The sequence below is a fragment of the Styela clava genome, chromosome 9 (genome assembly GCF_964204865.1).
Source record: "Styela clava chromosome 9, kaStyClav1.hap1.2, whole genome shotgun sequence".
Lineage (NCBI taxonomy): Eukaryota > Metazoa > Chordata > Ascidiacea > Stolidobranchia > Styelidae > Styela > Styela clava.
The window spans coordinates 13793511-13811677 of record NC_135258.1 but is presented as its reverse complement, the minus strand read 5'-3'; the positions used below and the strand labels follow the sequence as shown (position 1 = coordinate 13811677).

The following is an 18167-nucleotide window of genomic DNA, read 5'->3' as shown; positions in this document are numbered from 1 at the left end:
AATGCTTTATATTTTTATTTTTAAATATTATTATTATTTGTGACGTCACAAATAAACTAAATTATATTCATTATGCCGTTTTCGACCTGGAACTCAGTTCGTTCGCTTCGCGTTTATCTTTTTGTTAACCGCTTGGGAATTCTTTAACGTTACTTTGCATGATCTGCGATTAGGTCAAACTTTAGTCTTTGCGGCGTCAAAAGATTGCCGTCAATCGATAATAGCGCCTTCATTCGTAAATATGATTGGAAATCAATCCCGCGACCTTTCTACGAATCTCTACGATCTGTTGACTGTTCAATACGCAGTTTCGCACTCGATGGAAAATCGAGCGGCCCGTTTACAGAAGGGTTTGAACGAAGCGAATTTACGTTGTAAAGTATTGATCTGGGTAGCCATTGATGAAAATCTATCAGTTGCGCGACGAATCATTCTGCGTTGGTTTATCACGGTAAATTAGCTACATGACTACCTTGCAGCGAACAAAAGTGCATTAATATCGCGGTACGCGGATTTTATGGTGGTAGCCTATGTTGATTTTATAGGCTGTCGTTGCATTTCGGATGAGTTCTGAACTTGCACCGCTTGTCGCGATATTGATTCATTTCTATATTTTTGCGAATGTCCAGTAACGCGAGTCGTACCGTACTCTGACACTCGCAGACTGAGACTTGTCATCTTGGAATGAGGAGCTGGTCATTACAGAAATAAGTTCTGAATTGATATGCGTGAAACAACTCTGAGGGGACTAACGTCTCTTTAAAAAGAGGCAGTAATCGCAAATGCGTCATTCACATCTTTTATTTCATGCCCAAGCGGAAAATGAAATGCCTGACATAAGATTTAGAAATGGCAATTTCAGAATTTGACTGGTTCCTGAATGCTGGAATGAGCAAGAGTTATCAGCTAAGTCTGTAAGTTCAGGAGAAATGCAACATTGGTACCGGTATGTCAGCTGCTACCGGTACTTTAAACCGGTAAAGTGTGAATCTAAGTGTGTTGATTAGTTTCTAGGAATCATACATCCTTGACATCACTCAGTCACTGGTACTAGAGTAGGCTACTAGTATTACAGACTGACAGACAGAGTTAAAAAAAATAGTCGAAACTGTTTGGTTGTCTGGTTGTGGGGCACTTTACAATTTTACAATATTACTGTATCAGATAGTCTCATCAATTAACTGGAGTGTGTAGTGGGACAGTCTGAGAGTAGGATATCTGCCAACCATGTGTAATGCTGGGTGTGTTTTTAATAAAGATGATGGGTTTTTTGGCAAGGTATTCATTTTTTCTCCAGGAGTTCCTGTACAGTCAGACAGTTATACTTATACTAACAGACTAAACAAAAATATATATTAATAATAGCAGAGGGGAATGTATTGTTAGGGGAATGTAATGAAGGGGATGTTATTGTTCTTCATTCAGTGATTCAAGCACTATACTGTAAATAGTCGCACAGACAGCCAGAACAGCTTATTAGTGTGTACCGTGTCTGCATGTAGCCACAAATCATGGCCGGAATAGATTTGAAATGAATGATCTTTTCAAGGCACAACTTTGTCTTGAAAATGGGATTGCAGAACAATTTGAAAATTGATATATCTTGAACGATATACATTCAAACAAATCTCGACAAAAGTCTTTCTCGTTTTACCTTTTCATTATGAAATTTACCAGTAGATATAGAATATAAAGACCATTTCAGCTGTTTTTCTGCATACAGTTTTAAGATCATATATTTATACACTTTCACAGACATGTACATTTTATTTGAAAAATTCATTGGTCCAACACAAAAATTGGCTCAGGAGAATGGGCTTGAAGAAACAGTTTTTTTTTAACATTAGTGTACTTTTATTGAATGCATATGCCTGTATGCTGCATGCTTGAATGTGCGTGATACAATAACGGTATTCAACAAATTGTGTTGCCCAACTCAATTACAAATAAATATTTTTCAGTTTATTACTATATTTTACTAAAGATACTTCTTATACCATCAAATTCATGCCCTTGCGACAACGATTGTTATTTTTTCAAGTAACATTCAGATCATACTTTATTTTAAATTGTGTTGAATTTACAGAAATGACACATTAGTCACTTAGCCTCTTAGGTGCATTCAAAAGAATTGTTGAAACTAATATTTGTTCTTCTGGCTCATTTTATTATATATAGTGCAATTGGCTACTGCTTGTCTAGTACTTTGTTTAGAGTGGTTTGTATTTAACAAGGTTGATCCATTATAAATTCATCTAAATATTATTTTCACACATTTTAGTTTTTTTAATGACTAGGGAAGAAACAATCTAGTTAAGTTTCTTGTTTTCTTGGAGTGATTTCAAAATGTCGAAAAGGGGTGCGAATAATGCACAGATGTTGGAAGGCGATGGAAGCGGAAATTTCGATTGCAAACTCTCAGAATTGAGAGATTTGATGGAATTTCGAGGAGAGGAAGGAATACAAAAAATACAACAAAAATATCAAGATGTCATTGGTCTTGCCACTAGTTTGAAAACTTCTCCAGTCGATGGTATATATTTTACATTTTTGCATCTAATATAAAAGTTGGACCAAACAATTTCAATTCTTGCATGCCATATTTTATTGAGCGTGGTTATAGCTGTAATCTTACAGAAAATTCATGATATTATCCTGTTATGTTCAAAATAATGCTCATAATCCGATTTTAAATGCTAGATTCATTCTGCCTAGGACCTAGAGACCATAGTAGATCCTTGCTTTCCACAATGTATGTTATGGTGTGTGTCAGTGACTCAGTGTGAATATTATTAACCAAAATAAAACTCATAATATTCATATGTCATGATGGTACATTTAACTCAAACGACAAATATGTCAAAGCCTATCTGATATGTTAGAATGCAAGCAAAGACTACCCCTATAACCTTACTGAAAAGATAGGGATCTATGATAATGTGGAAATCTATAGTGGGATTAGAATATTCCCACTAGAGATTGGCATAAACAAGTTGATCAACTCAACAGTATATGCAGAATTCAGGTTATTTACCTATATAGCTTTTAATGATGTATTTCTGTCCATTTAAAAATTATGAAACATGTCATGAGTCTTAATCCAAAAGCAGAGTTGTACGAGGACCTGACAAAATACTGCTAGTGGAATTTCACTTCATCTCATTGATAAAAAGTACTACATGGATGATTAATTTGGTATCCGGGCATTTAAAGCCATTCAGTTGGCATTTTGGAAATGTAAAGTGTCAAAATTTTACATTTGGAAGTTTTAGTGAAAATTATAGTCAAGAATGTGACTTTGAATGATTCCTAAATTTTGTACCCAAAAATGTAATCGAATCGATTCAAGAATTTCACATAATTCTCCATAATCTGTATATTTTTTTATGCTTAACCACAATAAAAAACTGCAATTCAACTCATTTATCTGTGATTTTTTGTAACTGTTCAGTTAAAAAAAATTTAACTGCTATAGTTTTCTTTGCACACGATTAATCTGTATTCATGTTTCATTGATTTTACTTGATTGATTTTTATTCCTATTTAATTTTCTTACTTGAATCCAATCAATCATCACTTTTGTAGCATGTGACAAATTAGTTTGCATTTTAGAAACGTCAATGGACGGCATATGTGTTGTCTCATGGGATTATGTGACATTACTAAGAACAAATTGCATATTTTAGGTTTGGGCGGTGCACCCGGAGAGTTGGAACTTCGTCGGAAGGTTTTCGGCGCCAATTTTATTCCTCCAAAGAAGCCGAAGACATTCTTGGAATTAGTATGGGAAGCATTACAAGATGTCACTCTCATTATTCTAGAAGTAGCCGCTATTATATCCCTCGGTCTTGCATTTTATAAACCTCCAGAAGGACAGCCTCTCACCGGTTTGTTTCAAGTTTTTTTTTTATCTTTTATTTCAACAGCTTTCCATGAAACATAACCATGTATTATAATTCCAGTCACGAATCTGGGTATTTCAATAAGGAGTTGGTCACTACTTTAAATGTTTTAAAATGCGGTCAAGCCACAATGGTTTTTAAAAAAAAGAGTTTTTGATGAAGTATGATAATACAATGAGCATCAGATGCATTTCCGCATAATATTGCCTTTTCAAATAATTCTTGCTTTTATGCTTGTTAAATAAAATCTGTATTTTTTAACAAATACTATCCTACTTCCCTATATATATAATCATACTGTCAATAACTCAAAATGATACAGCATGATTATACCCTCAATCTCATTGAGGTAGGGACTGATCTTTTATAGCTTGTATTAAGCTCATGCATTAATAATCTTAGCTTTACAATTCACCCAACTTTTTAGAATATATATCACTTTTTATGCAAATTTGTTATAAGTCATTACATAATGCTTATTTGGATATTACATTGTTTATCAGCAATATATTTAGTTGCCCAACTTTCATTCCAAATTCTTCCAACTTATTCATTATTCATTATGATATCACTTGATGATGGAACAATTTCAATTATGCTTAACTTATTGTCCGGATTTCAACATTTTTTTACATGTGTGGCAACATAGTAGTCAACTTAAGTTGACTAACAAAGCAAATAATACAATAATTTTCAACTTGAATAACGGTAATTTGGCTAAATGGTTTCAAGGTGTACATTTATGTTTGTATTTCTTTCAAATTCACTTTAGCATATTAAACTAATATGGTATAGAATGTTCGCATTGAAACTGTACCAAACTTGACTTCTATTATTGGAATTAAAATCATAAAATAAGAATGATATTAATTTGTACCAGTTAACAGGCAATTTTCAGGGTGAACTTTTTTCTGCCTAAATTAAATTTATTGAAAAGGTCATCTCTTCTACGGGACCTACACTCAATCTCCATTGATATATTTTCAACTTATCCTGATGCTTGTGGTACACGACCATATAAATTATTAAAACTTTCACAGCACTAAAGAAATTATAATTGTGCAAGCACACAGAAGGTCCCTCTTATATGCTAATGTACCGGTAATGTGTAAGCCAATACTTCGAACCATTTTCTCTTGGTTTATTTATAACACGAGGATAAAATATAACAGTAAACATACGTGGGTCACATGTGTATAAATAGTATCGTATTATAATCCTCTGTTTCACACCCTTTGGTATTTGGTAAATTTTATGTTATTATTCACGACAAGGTTTTGAGAAAGGAATTTCTATTTATAGGGTTAACCACCCGAAATACACAAATATGCTTGCTCTTATTTGCTTTGATAATGGATTTTGAAAGTTCAATTCATGAGATTGATTTTTATTATACCAATATTTATGCTGCTGTTTTAAAAAACATTCGGAAATTTGTATCGGCCAAGCGCATCAATTTATGGCCACAATAAGTCATTGCTTTAGTATTCTTATGACTTGCTAATATTCATTTTATTTTTAAAATTGCGCACTTGTTAAAATAATGAAATGACTGTTATATTGATATATCATATTGAAATTACGGTATATTGAATGTACGTGGCATTATGCAATATCAATTTTCAACAATATTCTGTTTATAATATACTGCAATTTTGCTTTTAAGGTTGTTTGCCAGAGGAATTTGCTGCTGGTGGTGAAGCTGGTGAAGGAGAGGCAGGGTGGATAGAAGGGGCTGCTATTCTTGGCTCCGTTGTTGTGGTTGTTCTAGTGACGGCTGGTAATGATTACACGAAGGAGAAACAGTTTCGTGGACTGCAAAATAAAATTGAGCAAGAGCAAAAATTTGCAGTCATTCGAGCTGGTCAAGTCGTGGAAATTCCCGTCGCTGATATTGTTGTTGGAGATATAACACAGGTTAAATATGGTACGTATTTTTGTACACATGTACATTTCTATTTTTGTCAATTGTTATGTTGCTTGCTGTTTTGATGATTTTTCAAACACTTTTGTATTTCATGTTTTGTTCTAGATACATTTTTAATTTGTACAAAATTGGATCTAAACAGAAGGGGTGATGGTGGTAGGGTTATTGCAGCATTAGTAGGATACCTAAGTACCAAAAATATATATTACATTCACTTCTGCTTGCACTAAACCTACAATATAATTTATGGTTCATCGCAATAATTGCTAGACCAATATAGGGAGAATCGATACATGTTGTCACGCCAAGTTGGTTTTATGAAATTGCTATTATGCAGAAAAAACTATTATAAACTAAAAATAACTAACGAGAAAAATTTTACAAAGATTAAGTTAACTCTGCTTTGGATAATATGCAATTTTCAATAAAACTGTAAAAAAAATGTTGCAGTCTTTTTGTGGGCATTTTTACGAAATATTTCAAATGATATTAAATATATTTAAATCCAATTTATTATCATTTTTAGTTTGTTGCAATATTGTTGAATTGATTAATAAGTTTCAACCCCTGTACCATCGCAGCATATGATACATTTATCTTTGAAAAAATTGATTCAAAATTTCTTACGAATGCTGCACTGTATTATATAATTTTGGTCGAACTTGAGAGTAAATTTATTGGAAACTATTTTTAGCATGGACCTTGTCTTTGGTGGACATATTTCATTGACAGATCACGATTTGCTATGTATGAAAACTAATTGATTTGATTGGGCTAAAAGAATATTTGAGAAAATTATGGTTTGCTAGGCTCACTTTCATACATAGTGTGTTTCGTACCAGATTTAATGTATTTTAGAGAATATAAATGTATTTTACTTCATATATTGTAATGCTATCTACATAGTTCGTCATTGAAGAGTTTTTAAGACATTGAATATTGAATTTTCAATTGCTGATATTTTAAATTTTTGGAACATGTACATTTTTTCTCCGAGGCCTTGCTTCAATAGTCCTTTGGAACAACTTTTATCAATAACTCAATAATGACAGTAATTTCACTGCATATTGCGGAGTATCGAAACTTCTTAAATTTTTGGTTATGCACTGGAATCTCTAGTTATTGTTTGTGGTGGCATTTTTATGCAGAGATTTTGGTTTTAAGCTGCTCGCAAGCCCGACGTGTGTGACTGTAATTCTTGGATGCACTGAATTATTGATAACGTTACTGATGCCCGACCACGCTCGTTGGGTTACCTTGAACCTCACTTTGTAAAGTTTTTGCATCCTTGTATTGAAATTGCTGTCTTAGTTGACATTTTGCTCTGTTTATGCTTTCCTGCTTTGTTTGGTTACGTCGAAATTGCGAAACAATCCTTCTGAACGAAAATTGGAAAAAAAAAACTTCATTAAGTTCAAAAATACTTATTGAACTTATATATAGAATTCTATTTTTGGTCAAAAATGTTCAAAAAAAGTCTAGTTTGATTTCAACTGAAACCCTGGCCTGAGTGGATAATTTGCATAGATCTTCTTAGGCTGGAAAATCAGTTATAACTTTATAATTGTTACCTGAATATTGGCCTTACTGACCTGACCATCAAACAAATTGGTTAAAAACAGGATAATATGAATTTTAAATAATATCCGCTAAATTCATTCTTTGATTAGTATTCACAAGCACTATACATAATATATATTTGTACTTTATGTGGAATTATATATGCATACCTACCTATTGTGGGTTTATGTGTATTTGATTGATCGTTGTCAATAATTGAACAGAAAACCACAGTTGGTAATTTAGTATTGATATGATAAATGTATCAAAATGATATATAATATAATTGTATTTAACTTTATCTCCTAGTCAAAAAATATTATTTGATTAATGTTCATGTACATGATTCAATCTTTTACAATTAATAATGTGTATTGTCACAAAATCTTCAAATTTTTGTTTGGAATTATTTGATCATGAAGTATTGCTTTTCTCAGTAGTGGTATAAGTTCTACTGTGAAAACTTTTTACTTTTAAATCTTACAATTTTATGATATTCGGTCTAATATCTTTTGTGACGATATTTGAGTTTGCATTTATTCCTCACAAGTCACAATGATTGATTGACAACTTTCACAAGTTTCATTGTGTACTCTAAAATTCTAGGTGATCTGTTGCCTGCTGATGGTGTATTATTGCAGAGCAATGACCTAAAAATTGACGAGAGCTCACTTACTGGAGAATCTGATCATGTTAAGAAAGGGGTACATGTTGACCCAATGCTTCTTTCAGGTCAGTTTCAATTTCGTTTCTCTACTTATATGAACAGTGGGATTTCTGATTGTGCACTATAGAGTTTATGTATAATGTGACATAATTCTAAACTCGGTATCGGGGAGATGGTATAATCTCGATTATATGCACTAAAATTTGACGTTTATCAGGATTATGCACCAGAATGCATGTGTTTTACCAAGGGGCATTCTTGATATTGAAAATTGTATTTATTTGTAGTATATTCTCAGGGTGATGCCCACTACAAAATACTAATAATAAGTTGAATGAATATTTGTCTTTTCATTTCAGGCACGCATGTTATGGAAGGAAGTGGCAAGATGTTGGTTACTGCTGTTGGGGTCAATTCTCAAACTGGAATCATATTTTCACTTCTTGGAGCTTCGGAAGAAAGTAAAAAGAAAGACAAAAATGCAGCACCCACAGGTTTGTCACTGACATTACTTGGTCTGAACATGTTGTGAATCATTTTTTGTTTAGGTTGATTGTAAGTTGTAAAAAATTTTCCTTGCTGGTTTTAACATAAACACTTTCAAAGTTTGTAAAGTTTCAAGCTAATTTTAAAATGAGCCATGATTTTTTTAACAGAAAACTCAGCGCCATCAAACAACCGAAACGATCACACCCACTCAACATCTCCTGAAGAAATACCATTGACAGAAAATCCACAGGAAAATGCCCAAGGAAATACAACAGAAAATGGTGGAACTACAGAAACCGATGGAGAGCCAAAGAAGAGATCAGGCAGGAAAGACAAGTCTGTTTTACAAGCCAAACTGACGAAGCTTGCTGTACAAATTGGTTATGCAGGTATGGTTTCAAATTTTGTTGCTTTCATTAAAGATTTTCGCGTTGGTATAAAAAAAGTCTTTGCTTGTGCTGATTTCGTCTGGTAGTAAACTTTTTTGTCTGTCCTATTTGATTTCATGAAAGTTATGTTGTAATTTTTGATGCAAAGTTCTTGACTAATGACTATTTTTGGTATTTTAATAGCAAAAAAAATTTTTGCACCTTCTTATGCTATGCTAGATTAATTATTACATAAAGGTACCTTAGGTATTTGACCTTTCTGTATTATGCATTATTCTCCTGATACTTACGGTGATGCTAATTAATTAGCATGCTCTTACGATTTGACAGCTGTTAGACTAGTTTGCAACTGTCCCATTTGTTATTATAAAGTTGTGATGCATACCTTTGAGATTGCTAATGTTATATGATACTCATTCTAGATTATTGTATAATTTTTCTTTGATCATGATAATGAGCATTGTTTCATCCTAAATTTGAAATGACAAGCACAATGACATTTTTATGTTGTGAAATTTTACCTTAGATATTATTTTGTAGCAAACCTAAAAGTTTCATGGATGAAATTTCTTTTATCGAATATAAGCTTGTTTCAAAGTTATTAAATGGATAATATCCAACTTGAATAGGTTATCTTAGATGATCCATATCCACCATACCACTAATAAGTTTGCTGCCAGCACTCGTAATTTGCACTGTTTAGTATGTGCTGAACTGTGTGGGTGGAGCTAATTTTATATATTGTTGTTGAATCACTTTTGGCAAAATTTAAGGTCATTGTTTGCGCACATCAAAAAATACATTCAGCTAATATTAAGATTATTGGAATATTTAGATGGTAGACGTTTTTTCATAACTTAAGATTGAAAATGAAATTCTTTAAGGTTCAGATCAAATTTATACAATGTTTACATTTATTATTCATATAACATATCCATTCAGAATGCTTATTAAAATTTGAATTATCAACATTTTTTTAACTGAAAATCATATCGTAAAGACATGATTTTCTATGAAGTGAAATGTTAGAGTTGTTATACATGTACCATAGGTGTAGTTTTACATACACATGTTTCTTTGCCACAATTCTAATTTTGTAAATGGATTGCCTAAACACATTTTGGAATACGGAAATGGAACTATGTGATAATTATAAGCATTTCTAATTGCGAGTTTTAAACAAGGAAATCTACCACCACCTGTAGTCGTTAAAACCTACCATTTATGAATAATTCAATAGCCTTCACAATTAAAAATTGATTCAAGTAATTGTTTCTTTCATCAGGCCTGCCATTTTCAGAAGAATTTGCATTTACATCAGTTGTAGTAATGTTATACCTGACAAATCATATGACAACCAGTTTATCTTTTAAAGTTATCATTGCTAAAAAAAGCTATGAACTGGTATATCATCATTAGAGCATGATTTGTGGATAAATTTTTTCGACCTGATCAGCTTTTCCCAGCTGACAGAGTGGTATTCAATATTGAAATTATAAGTTAGTCATTTTTGTGTGGAAGGCACGTGCTATAAATGTATAAATATCAGTGACTTGAATATAAAAATACATATGATTCATAGACATTTTAGTACTGTACTTGCGTTGAATACTGGATGTTTATTGTTTGACATTCGAGTCTTATTAACCATGGAATGGCAGTTTACATACCTAACAGATAAAATCTATGCTATTTTCGTATGGCAATGTAAGTCAATTCATGACATGGTCGTAATAATATACAAAATTCCGCTTACATAATTCGAAAAAAATGATCATTTATATATCATTTTCACATTATATGACACGCCTCAGTCCTTTGTAAACTTTCCATATACATACAGTTCAGAGTGTTGTCTTTATGGTATATCCTTTTTTTAAATGGCAAATAATGAAATTGTTATGTGACTCACTGAAAGATTTCACTACTTACTATTGTAACTTTAGATTCTAACAGCATTAGGCTGCCCCAAGTATTGTATTTGATATTACTGTAAATGAGACTTGTTTTATCTAATGTTTATACTTGGACCATGAATAACTTTGTGGTAATTGGAAATCAAGTAATGATATGTCCATCTAAATTTGGAATACCATTTTTCACCTATTGATTTATTGATATATGTATTGAGGGGGAGAGTAAGGATGGAAGATCAATATTTTTCATTATCTACAAAAGGCGGGGATTATAAAATAGAATATTCACTGCTGTCACTTAAGCTGCTTTGCATTGACAAACTCCATCTCCATTCCTTTATCAACCAATCAATGATATTGAAATGAGGGGAAAGGGAAATCAAAATTACAATAAAAAAAGAACACTTAATCATGTCACCTGTTTGTGTAATAAAACAACTGGCACTGATTGCAACTGATCTGAAACATCTGCCCAATAAGTTGCTAATAAATCATGATGGCATGCCCTCTTGGAAAAACTAATATCAGATATCAATGTAAAATAGGAAATGAATCCTTCTATAGTCTCTTAAGTTTCATCTATAATTTGAGATAAATTATTTCCTAAATAGGAATGCATCATTATAGGGATTCATGTTACAAAAACCATCGAATGTAAATTTTCTCACAAGATCGGTACCGGTAATATGTTTTTTTCATGGTGAACAGTCATGTAATTGTTATCTGCATTGAAACTGTAGTATTTATATTGATCATTTCAAATATGACATAGTAATTGCAAGACACTCGTTTTAGATAGGTACAATTATATACTAGTTACCCTTCAATTTTGTATGAATATTTCCATATTTTAAATTTTGGAATACACAAATTGCTACCCACAAGAAGCATGCTATTATGTATTCTATGGCACACTGATAATCAATAACTATTGCTGACTTTGACCTGTTTCTTAATTAGTTTCCGAGTTCTTAACATGACTTATATTTATAGTAATATTTTAAGATTTCGGAATATACTTACTTATCTCTTTTAACTTCTATTTTAGGTTTTATTGTTGCTGTGATGACAGTTTTAATTCTGATCATAATCTTCTGCATTCAAGTTTTTGCTATTGGTGGCAAATCATGGGAGTCTAGATGTACTGCTCTCTATGTTCAATATTTTGTCAAGTTCTTCATTATTGGAGTCACTGTTCTTGTCGTTGCTGTTCCAGAAGGTCTACCACTTGCTGTTACAATGTCTCTAGCTTTCTCAGTGAAGGTACTTTACTCTGCATTCTGGTGTTATCTGGGGCCCCATTCACCAAACTTCGTAAAAAGCCTCGTTTATGAGCACGTAACCTTGTCTCTCAAAAATGCAGTTACGAAATCTCGTTAAGTGCGATTCACGAAACATCTCGTAAAACTTTACGCACGGTCACGCAAGTTCTCTCGAAATCTAACGCACGGTCGTCGTTGAACAAAAACCACTGTATGATCTCTCAACCATATCAGTCACTGCCGCTAGCCGCCCTGAGCGGACAAGCTCATTTTGCGACGATCTGTAGGGTTTCCCTGTTTACAGACTGTGTTTTATAATTTGGGTCATATAGCGGTAATCTATGGATATATGAAATAAATGCTGGAGTAGGCCTACATATTGTGAACTACTTCTGTGACCGACAATAAAATAGATGAATGAATGTTAGTACGCTGTTAGTTGGCATACATAGGTGGGTCCACAGCTACTAGACTACAGTCACTCCTACACCTAAGTTAGGCATTTATAGATTTTTGATACCAATTTTTCACGAAGTATGCAAACACCACAGCATTTGTTGGGGTGCATGTGGCACGTACTTGTCTCCAGTCTCATACATGTATCCCGTCTTAGTTATAACGTTTAATTATTATGTAGATAATGTTACAAATAAACACACATACATTTTAACCTGAATTCATGCTAAGAACTTGCCCAACTACTGTTAACAAGCAAAATTTTCCCCTCGTTAGCTTGCGAGCACTCCGGCGCGTTAAAGAACTTTCGTGAATATCGATTCTCGGTAAAATGAGAGAAGGCACTTTACGAGACGTCTGTTTTTGCGCGCAAAAAATTCTTTCGAATAATTTCTCTCGAATATTAACGATACTTTGAGAATACTATTTTTGCCTTCTACGAGAAAGTGGGTGCTTAACTAACACGTTAATCGATAAAGAAGTTTGGCGAATGGCGCCCATGGTCATTTTACCTATGATATAAAAATGGTTTATTTCTTGTAATTAGTAGATGATGTAATGTAACAAAAAAACGTTCATCGGTTTTTTCAGTCGTCTTGATTTTGGCATTGATATTAATTACAAAGGGAAGTTCATGTCAAAAATACTTACTAAATTTGAATATAAGAAATGTATTATTATAGTAGTTAAATATAACAAAAATATTGCAAGATTGCAGCAGATCATGTTTTTAGCTATAGTGCTGCATTTCTTTGAGTAGTTTACGGTAATAATTTTTTTCACTAAATATAATTTTTATTTGAACTATTATTTTGTAGAAAATGATGAAGGATAATAATTTGGTACGTCATCTTGATGCTTGCGAAACTATGGGAAATGCAACTGCTATCTGCTCTGATAAAACAGGTTAATTCAGCTTACTTCAATCATTTTATAGTGTTAGTTAATCATGATAATGATGGATACTGAAAAAGATAATAATGGAGGTATTTGTTAGCATTATATTGTGTTTGGTCTAGGTTTTTCACTTTTTTTTGTTAGCCCAATATTATTATACCTTTTTGAATGTAGCTAGCATTCAATTTATATTTTCTAATATTAGTAACTTCTTATAATCATAGCTTATCTTGCATTTGCCATTTACATTGTTGCTTCAGGTACCCTAACAACGAACAGAATGACGGTAGTACAAGTCTATTCCGCTGGTAAACATCATAGAGAATACATACCAACTCCCGAAATGCTGCCATCAAACATAGTGGAACTTTTGATCACAGGAATTTCTGTCAACAGTGGATATACTTCTAAGATTGTGGTATGTTTGTATCGATTATTTGAAAATCAAGACAGGGATGGCCGAAAAGGAATATTTCACTATTCCAATTATATTCTAAGAAAATATTATTGAGTATTGAATACAATTTAAATTGAGGGCGAGTTCATGTAGAAAATTACATAAAATGCTATATCTTTATGTTTATCATATCTCAAACAACATAAATAAAAGAGTTATTTTATTGTATTGTTTGTTAACAGTAGAGATATCATGTTTGATCTGCTTGTCTGACTGAATTTAAAAGTATTCGATTCTTTTTTGAGATACCCAAATTGTCTAACATTAGTCACTGAGAAGTTCAAAGTTAATAATATTGGTTATTAATGTATGTCTGCTGTTACAGCCCCCAGAAAAGGAAGGTGGACAGCCTGCACAAGTCGGTAACAAGACTGAATGTGCTCTACTTGGTTTCGTTGAAGCGATGGGACGCCATTATCAATCTGTCAGAGATGAAATCACAGAAGAGAAACTATTCAAGGTATTTATTGTTGATAAATTTGACCGTGATAATGAATGGCATGGTTTTTGTCAGCCAGTATGGCAAGTATTTATCTACTACATAATTGTTCATCATTGATGATATTACTTTAAAATTTTGAGGTAGATTAGGGATGAGTAAATACAAGGAAATCTGCTTTCCCCTTTTTCTTTTCTTTCACTTTGTTGAATTTTAGATCAACACGCCCCAAAAACCTTTTTTTCCATATTTATTGTCAGGATGATGCAGTACTTTGTGAATAGATGTGATGTTAGTTTGACTTATAATATTTACACAATGAATAAGTTATTACAATATATCCCAAGAATGTTTACTCAGGTTTTACTATCGTATTTGCTTGATATAAACGTTGGTGGCATGTTTCCCTTAGCCATAACCCCTTATTTGTTATTACCTATTATTCTTTGAAAATTTTATGAGATAGTATTAATTTCTACTTTCGATCATGTCTGATTTTTAATTTTTGGCAATACATAAACTGCTCTCGATTTCATTGCAAATACCATTACCGGTCCAATTTTACATAACTTATAGACCATTCTTAGTCTGATGACGCTACTTATTGAAATTAACTACGAAATGTGACTTTATCACAATGGTACACTTAGAAAGCAAATTTTTGTGCTGTTATATGAAATTATTTATACAGGAGTTAAATCATAAATCATTGTAAGAAAATTTTCCATGGGATGAGAAAATTTTATTTGCTTTTAGGCTTCAAAATTGATTGATTGTCAACTTTTGTTTGGGATAAATTATTTAGATATTCTTGCTTTACACATGTGTCTATGTGTTTTATTGCTGATCTTGCATCTATGAGCTAATTTCTGATCGCCAAATCCCCCATATTACAAATAGTTAAAAAATATTCAATTGCTTATTATTGTTAGTGTGAGGTTTATTTATACCTTTGTCATTAGAATCAATACATTCCAAATATCTTAGGTAATTCTTAACATAAGATTCGGGAACTGAATTTTACATGCATAACGCAAGTTCCCTATTTTTAAGATATATTCATTCTAAAATTTTCATTTTGCTTCTGTTTTAACCCTTATCTATTCCCTTATCAGTGAACTCTGAAAATTTCAAATTGAGTACTTTTCCAACCATTTGCATTAAAATTTTAAATGTACCTCCCTCGGGAATTTGAAATGAATTGGCATGAAATAGTAGGCAAGGTTGTCCCTTTATAAAAATTCACGATATTTTAGATTTTATTGACGCGAATAACTTGTTATTCAGTAACATCAGGATTCGTTCAGTACAATGAAGATTTATTTTTCATCCATATGAATTGTGATTCGTTGTATATTCATTTGTAAATTTATATATGTGATATCGGTGGAGTCTAGTTGCCTTGAATTCTAAGTTAATTTTTTTTACTCCCCCTATTCTAGAAGCTCTAATTTATTGCACTCTGGGTTAGGTAGGCATTAGCTTAAAATTTTTTTGACCTGCAGCGTCAACTCAGTTAGATCCAATGCTCTAAATACTTGGCCGCTGTGAACAGAATGATTTAAAAACTGATTTTCAGCCCAGCATGTGGTAAATAAAGGTATTCCCTGTTGTACGTAATTGAATTTATGTGGGTTTTAAGAAGTTTTTAAAGAAGATGACAAATAAATCTTTGAGATAAATTTTTCTGGAATAAATTTAACATCTGACCTTTTAATTAGGCTATACATCTAAAGGAAATATTTTATTTTCAGTGATTTTTTAATATAAATAAATTGGTTAAAGTTAAATTAGCTTTCGTGACAAAATGCAAAATTTAAATAACTACTGCGTAATAGGAAATGAGCATTCAATGAATATTTTTTTCTGTTCTAGGTTTATACCTTCAATTCCACACGTAAGTCAATGAGTACTGTTATACCTGCTGATGACAATGGATACAGATTATATACCAAGGGAGCATCAGAAATTATTCTGAAGAAGTAATAATTTAATCTTTCTTCATGTTATCTATACTTCTATTATTGTTACTTAGTTCTTTTTTCTAACATTAGTTTAATCTAAATATCAGATGCTCACACATTCTTGGAGATGACGGAAGCGCTCGTAAATTCACTGCCATGGAACGACAATCTCTTATCACTAATGTTATTGAGTCGATGGCCAGTGATGGACTCAGGACAATCGGACTTGCTTATAGAAATTTTACATCCGATGGACTACCTGATTGGGAACAAGAAAATACAGTCGTCTCCAACTTGACGCTTATTGGTGTCGTCGGAATTGAAGATCCAGTCAGGCCAGAGGTATAAGTTATAAATAATAATACTGTTGGGGATTGTCTATTGGCAGCATTATGTACCTGCCCTAAAAATAAAGCGGACATTTTATATAGCAGCCTAATATCCTTTGTGACGGAGAAAATTGCTATTTTAGGCCATAATTATATCCTTCCCTGTTTCTAAATTTGGGACACTCATAATGGGTTTTATTTGGGTAGTAAATGGTTAGGAATATGCATGCTACATGTAAGGAACATGAGTCATTACATGCTGTTTTAAGCTTCCCCTTGTAAGCGATAAACTCATTAGGTAGGTAGTCCATATGTTTCATAGGATAATTATATTCCCAAATAAAATCTTGAATCTTGTCAATGAAAAAGTAATATCATTGGGAATCTTTCATCTCAGTAAGTGTATAAATAAATCACTTCCTTCCAAGGAATACTGGACTGTGTTTAAAAAGTACTCCCATATCTGATTCACTACAAACTGTAATGTGAATAATTCCAATTTATTTATTGTATAAAGCTTAATTTAGTTGAATAAAATGAAAATGTGCTGAATTTCTAATGTAAGATTTTTGAATTGACTAAAATTCTTGATCTGAATTATTTACTACTGATTAAAAAGATTTTTAACATTTCATCTTGTTCCCCACATCAGTGTTTTGTTTTGTGGGACGAAGCCACAGAGCAGAATAAATTAATTTGATTATATTTCTAATATATTTTATGATAAATCAATCAATTCTTTCTCGTATTGATTCGATTTATTGTCACTTTCATTTTTCATTCTAAATTTAACATAGTTTGTTGTTCCCTTGTGGACAAACAATTGAAATCAATTTCAATATTTATATTTAATATTGTTTGATCGTATTTCTCATGGGATTCTGTTTTTATTAGGATTAACTTGAACTAGGAAACTAGTATGATTGTTCAAAATCTGCCTGGAATATTGTTAGAATGAATTTAAAAAAAAGATGATATTGAAATGAAAATTCTTAAATATTATCATTAGCGTTTTTCAAATGAAACTTGAAACACTATCAGATATTGTCAGTGAATAAAATTTCAGTTTTTAGTTTGCACATTCTCATTCAACTACATTATTCTAGGTACCTGACGCTATCAAAAAATGTCAACGTGCTGGAATTACTGTTCGTATGGTTACTGGTGACAATATCAATACAGCAAGATCGATCGCCTCCAAATGTGGAATCATTAAACCTGGTGATGACATACTTGTGCTCGATGGAAAAGAATTTAACAAACGAATCCGCAATTCAAAGGGAGAGGTAAGGTGTTTTCAAAAGAAGTTCATTTCCCCAGTCTATTGCAGCATTCATAAAATTTGGAATGTAGTTATTGTATAACAACCTATTTTGATAGCTACTTGAAGGATAGATGGGACATAGTAGTTGTTAGAGCAGTAGTTTCTAACCTATTTTAACACATTCTTCCCTTAATTTATTATTAAGCTCCTTATTCCTCCCCCACTACACATAAAAGCTTTTATTGCATA

General features: G+C 32.2%; 1 protein-coding gene across 4 annotated transcripts in view; it reads left to right on the top strand.

The window, feature by feature from the left end:
- The first annotated feature begins 2264 nt into the window (after positions 1–2264).
- The window catches only part of LOC120340151 (plasma membrane calcium-transporting ATPase 2-like), a 30189-nt gene continuing 14286 nt past the window's right edge, over positions 2265–18167 (top strand). For 3 of the 4 annotated variants that reach the window (XM_039408426.2, XM_039408428.2, XM_039408429.2), the window contains exons 1-13: positions 2265–2533; positions 3687–3887; positions 5569–5829; positions 7996–8121; positions 8416–8550; positions 8713–8934; positions 11899–12113; positions 13387–13474; positions 13726–13883; positions 14248–14382; positions 16237–16343; positions 16433–16667; positions 17761–17940. In XM_039408426.2, coding sequence (XP_039264360.1) covers positions 2347–2533; positions 3687–3887; positions 5569–5829; positions 7996–8121; positions 8416–8550; positions 8713–8934; positions 11899–12113; positions 13387–13474; positions 13726–13883; positions 14248–14382; positions 16237–16343; positions 16433–16667; positions 17761–17940 — 2250 coding nt within the window. In that variant the 5' untranslated portion in view covers positions 2265–2346. The remainder of the gene's footprint in view (positions 2534–3686; positions 3888–5568; positions 5830–7995; positions 8122–8415; positions 8551–8712; positions 8935–11898; positions 12114–13386; positions 13475–13725; positions 13884–14247; positions 14383–16236; positions 16344–16432; positions 16668–17760; positions 17941–18167) is intronic. The other variant, XM_039408427.2, reaches the window with a different exon arrangement.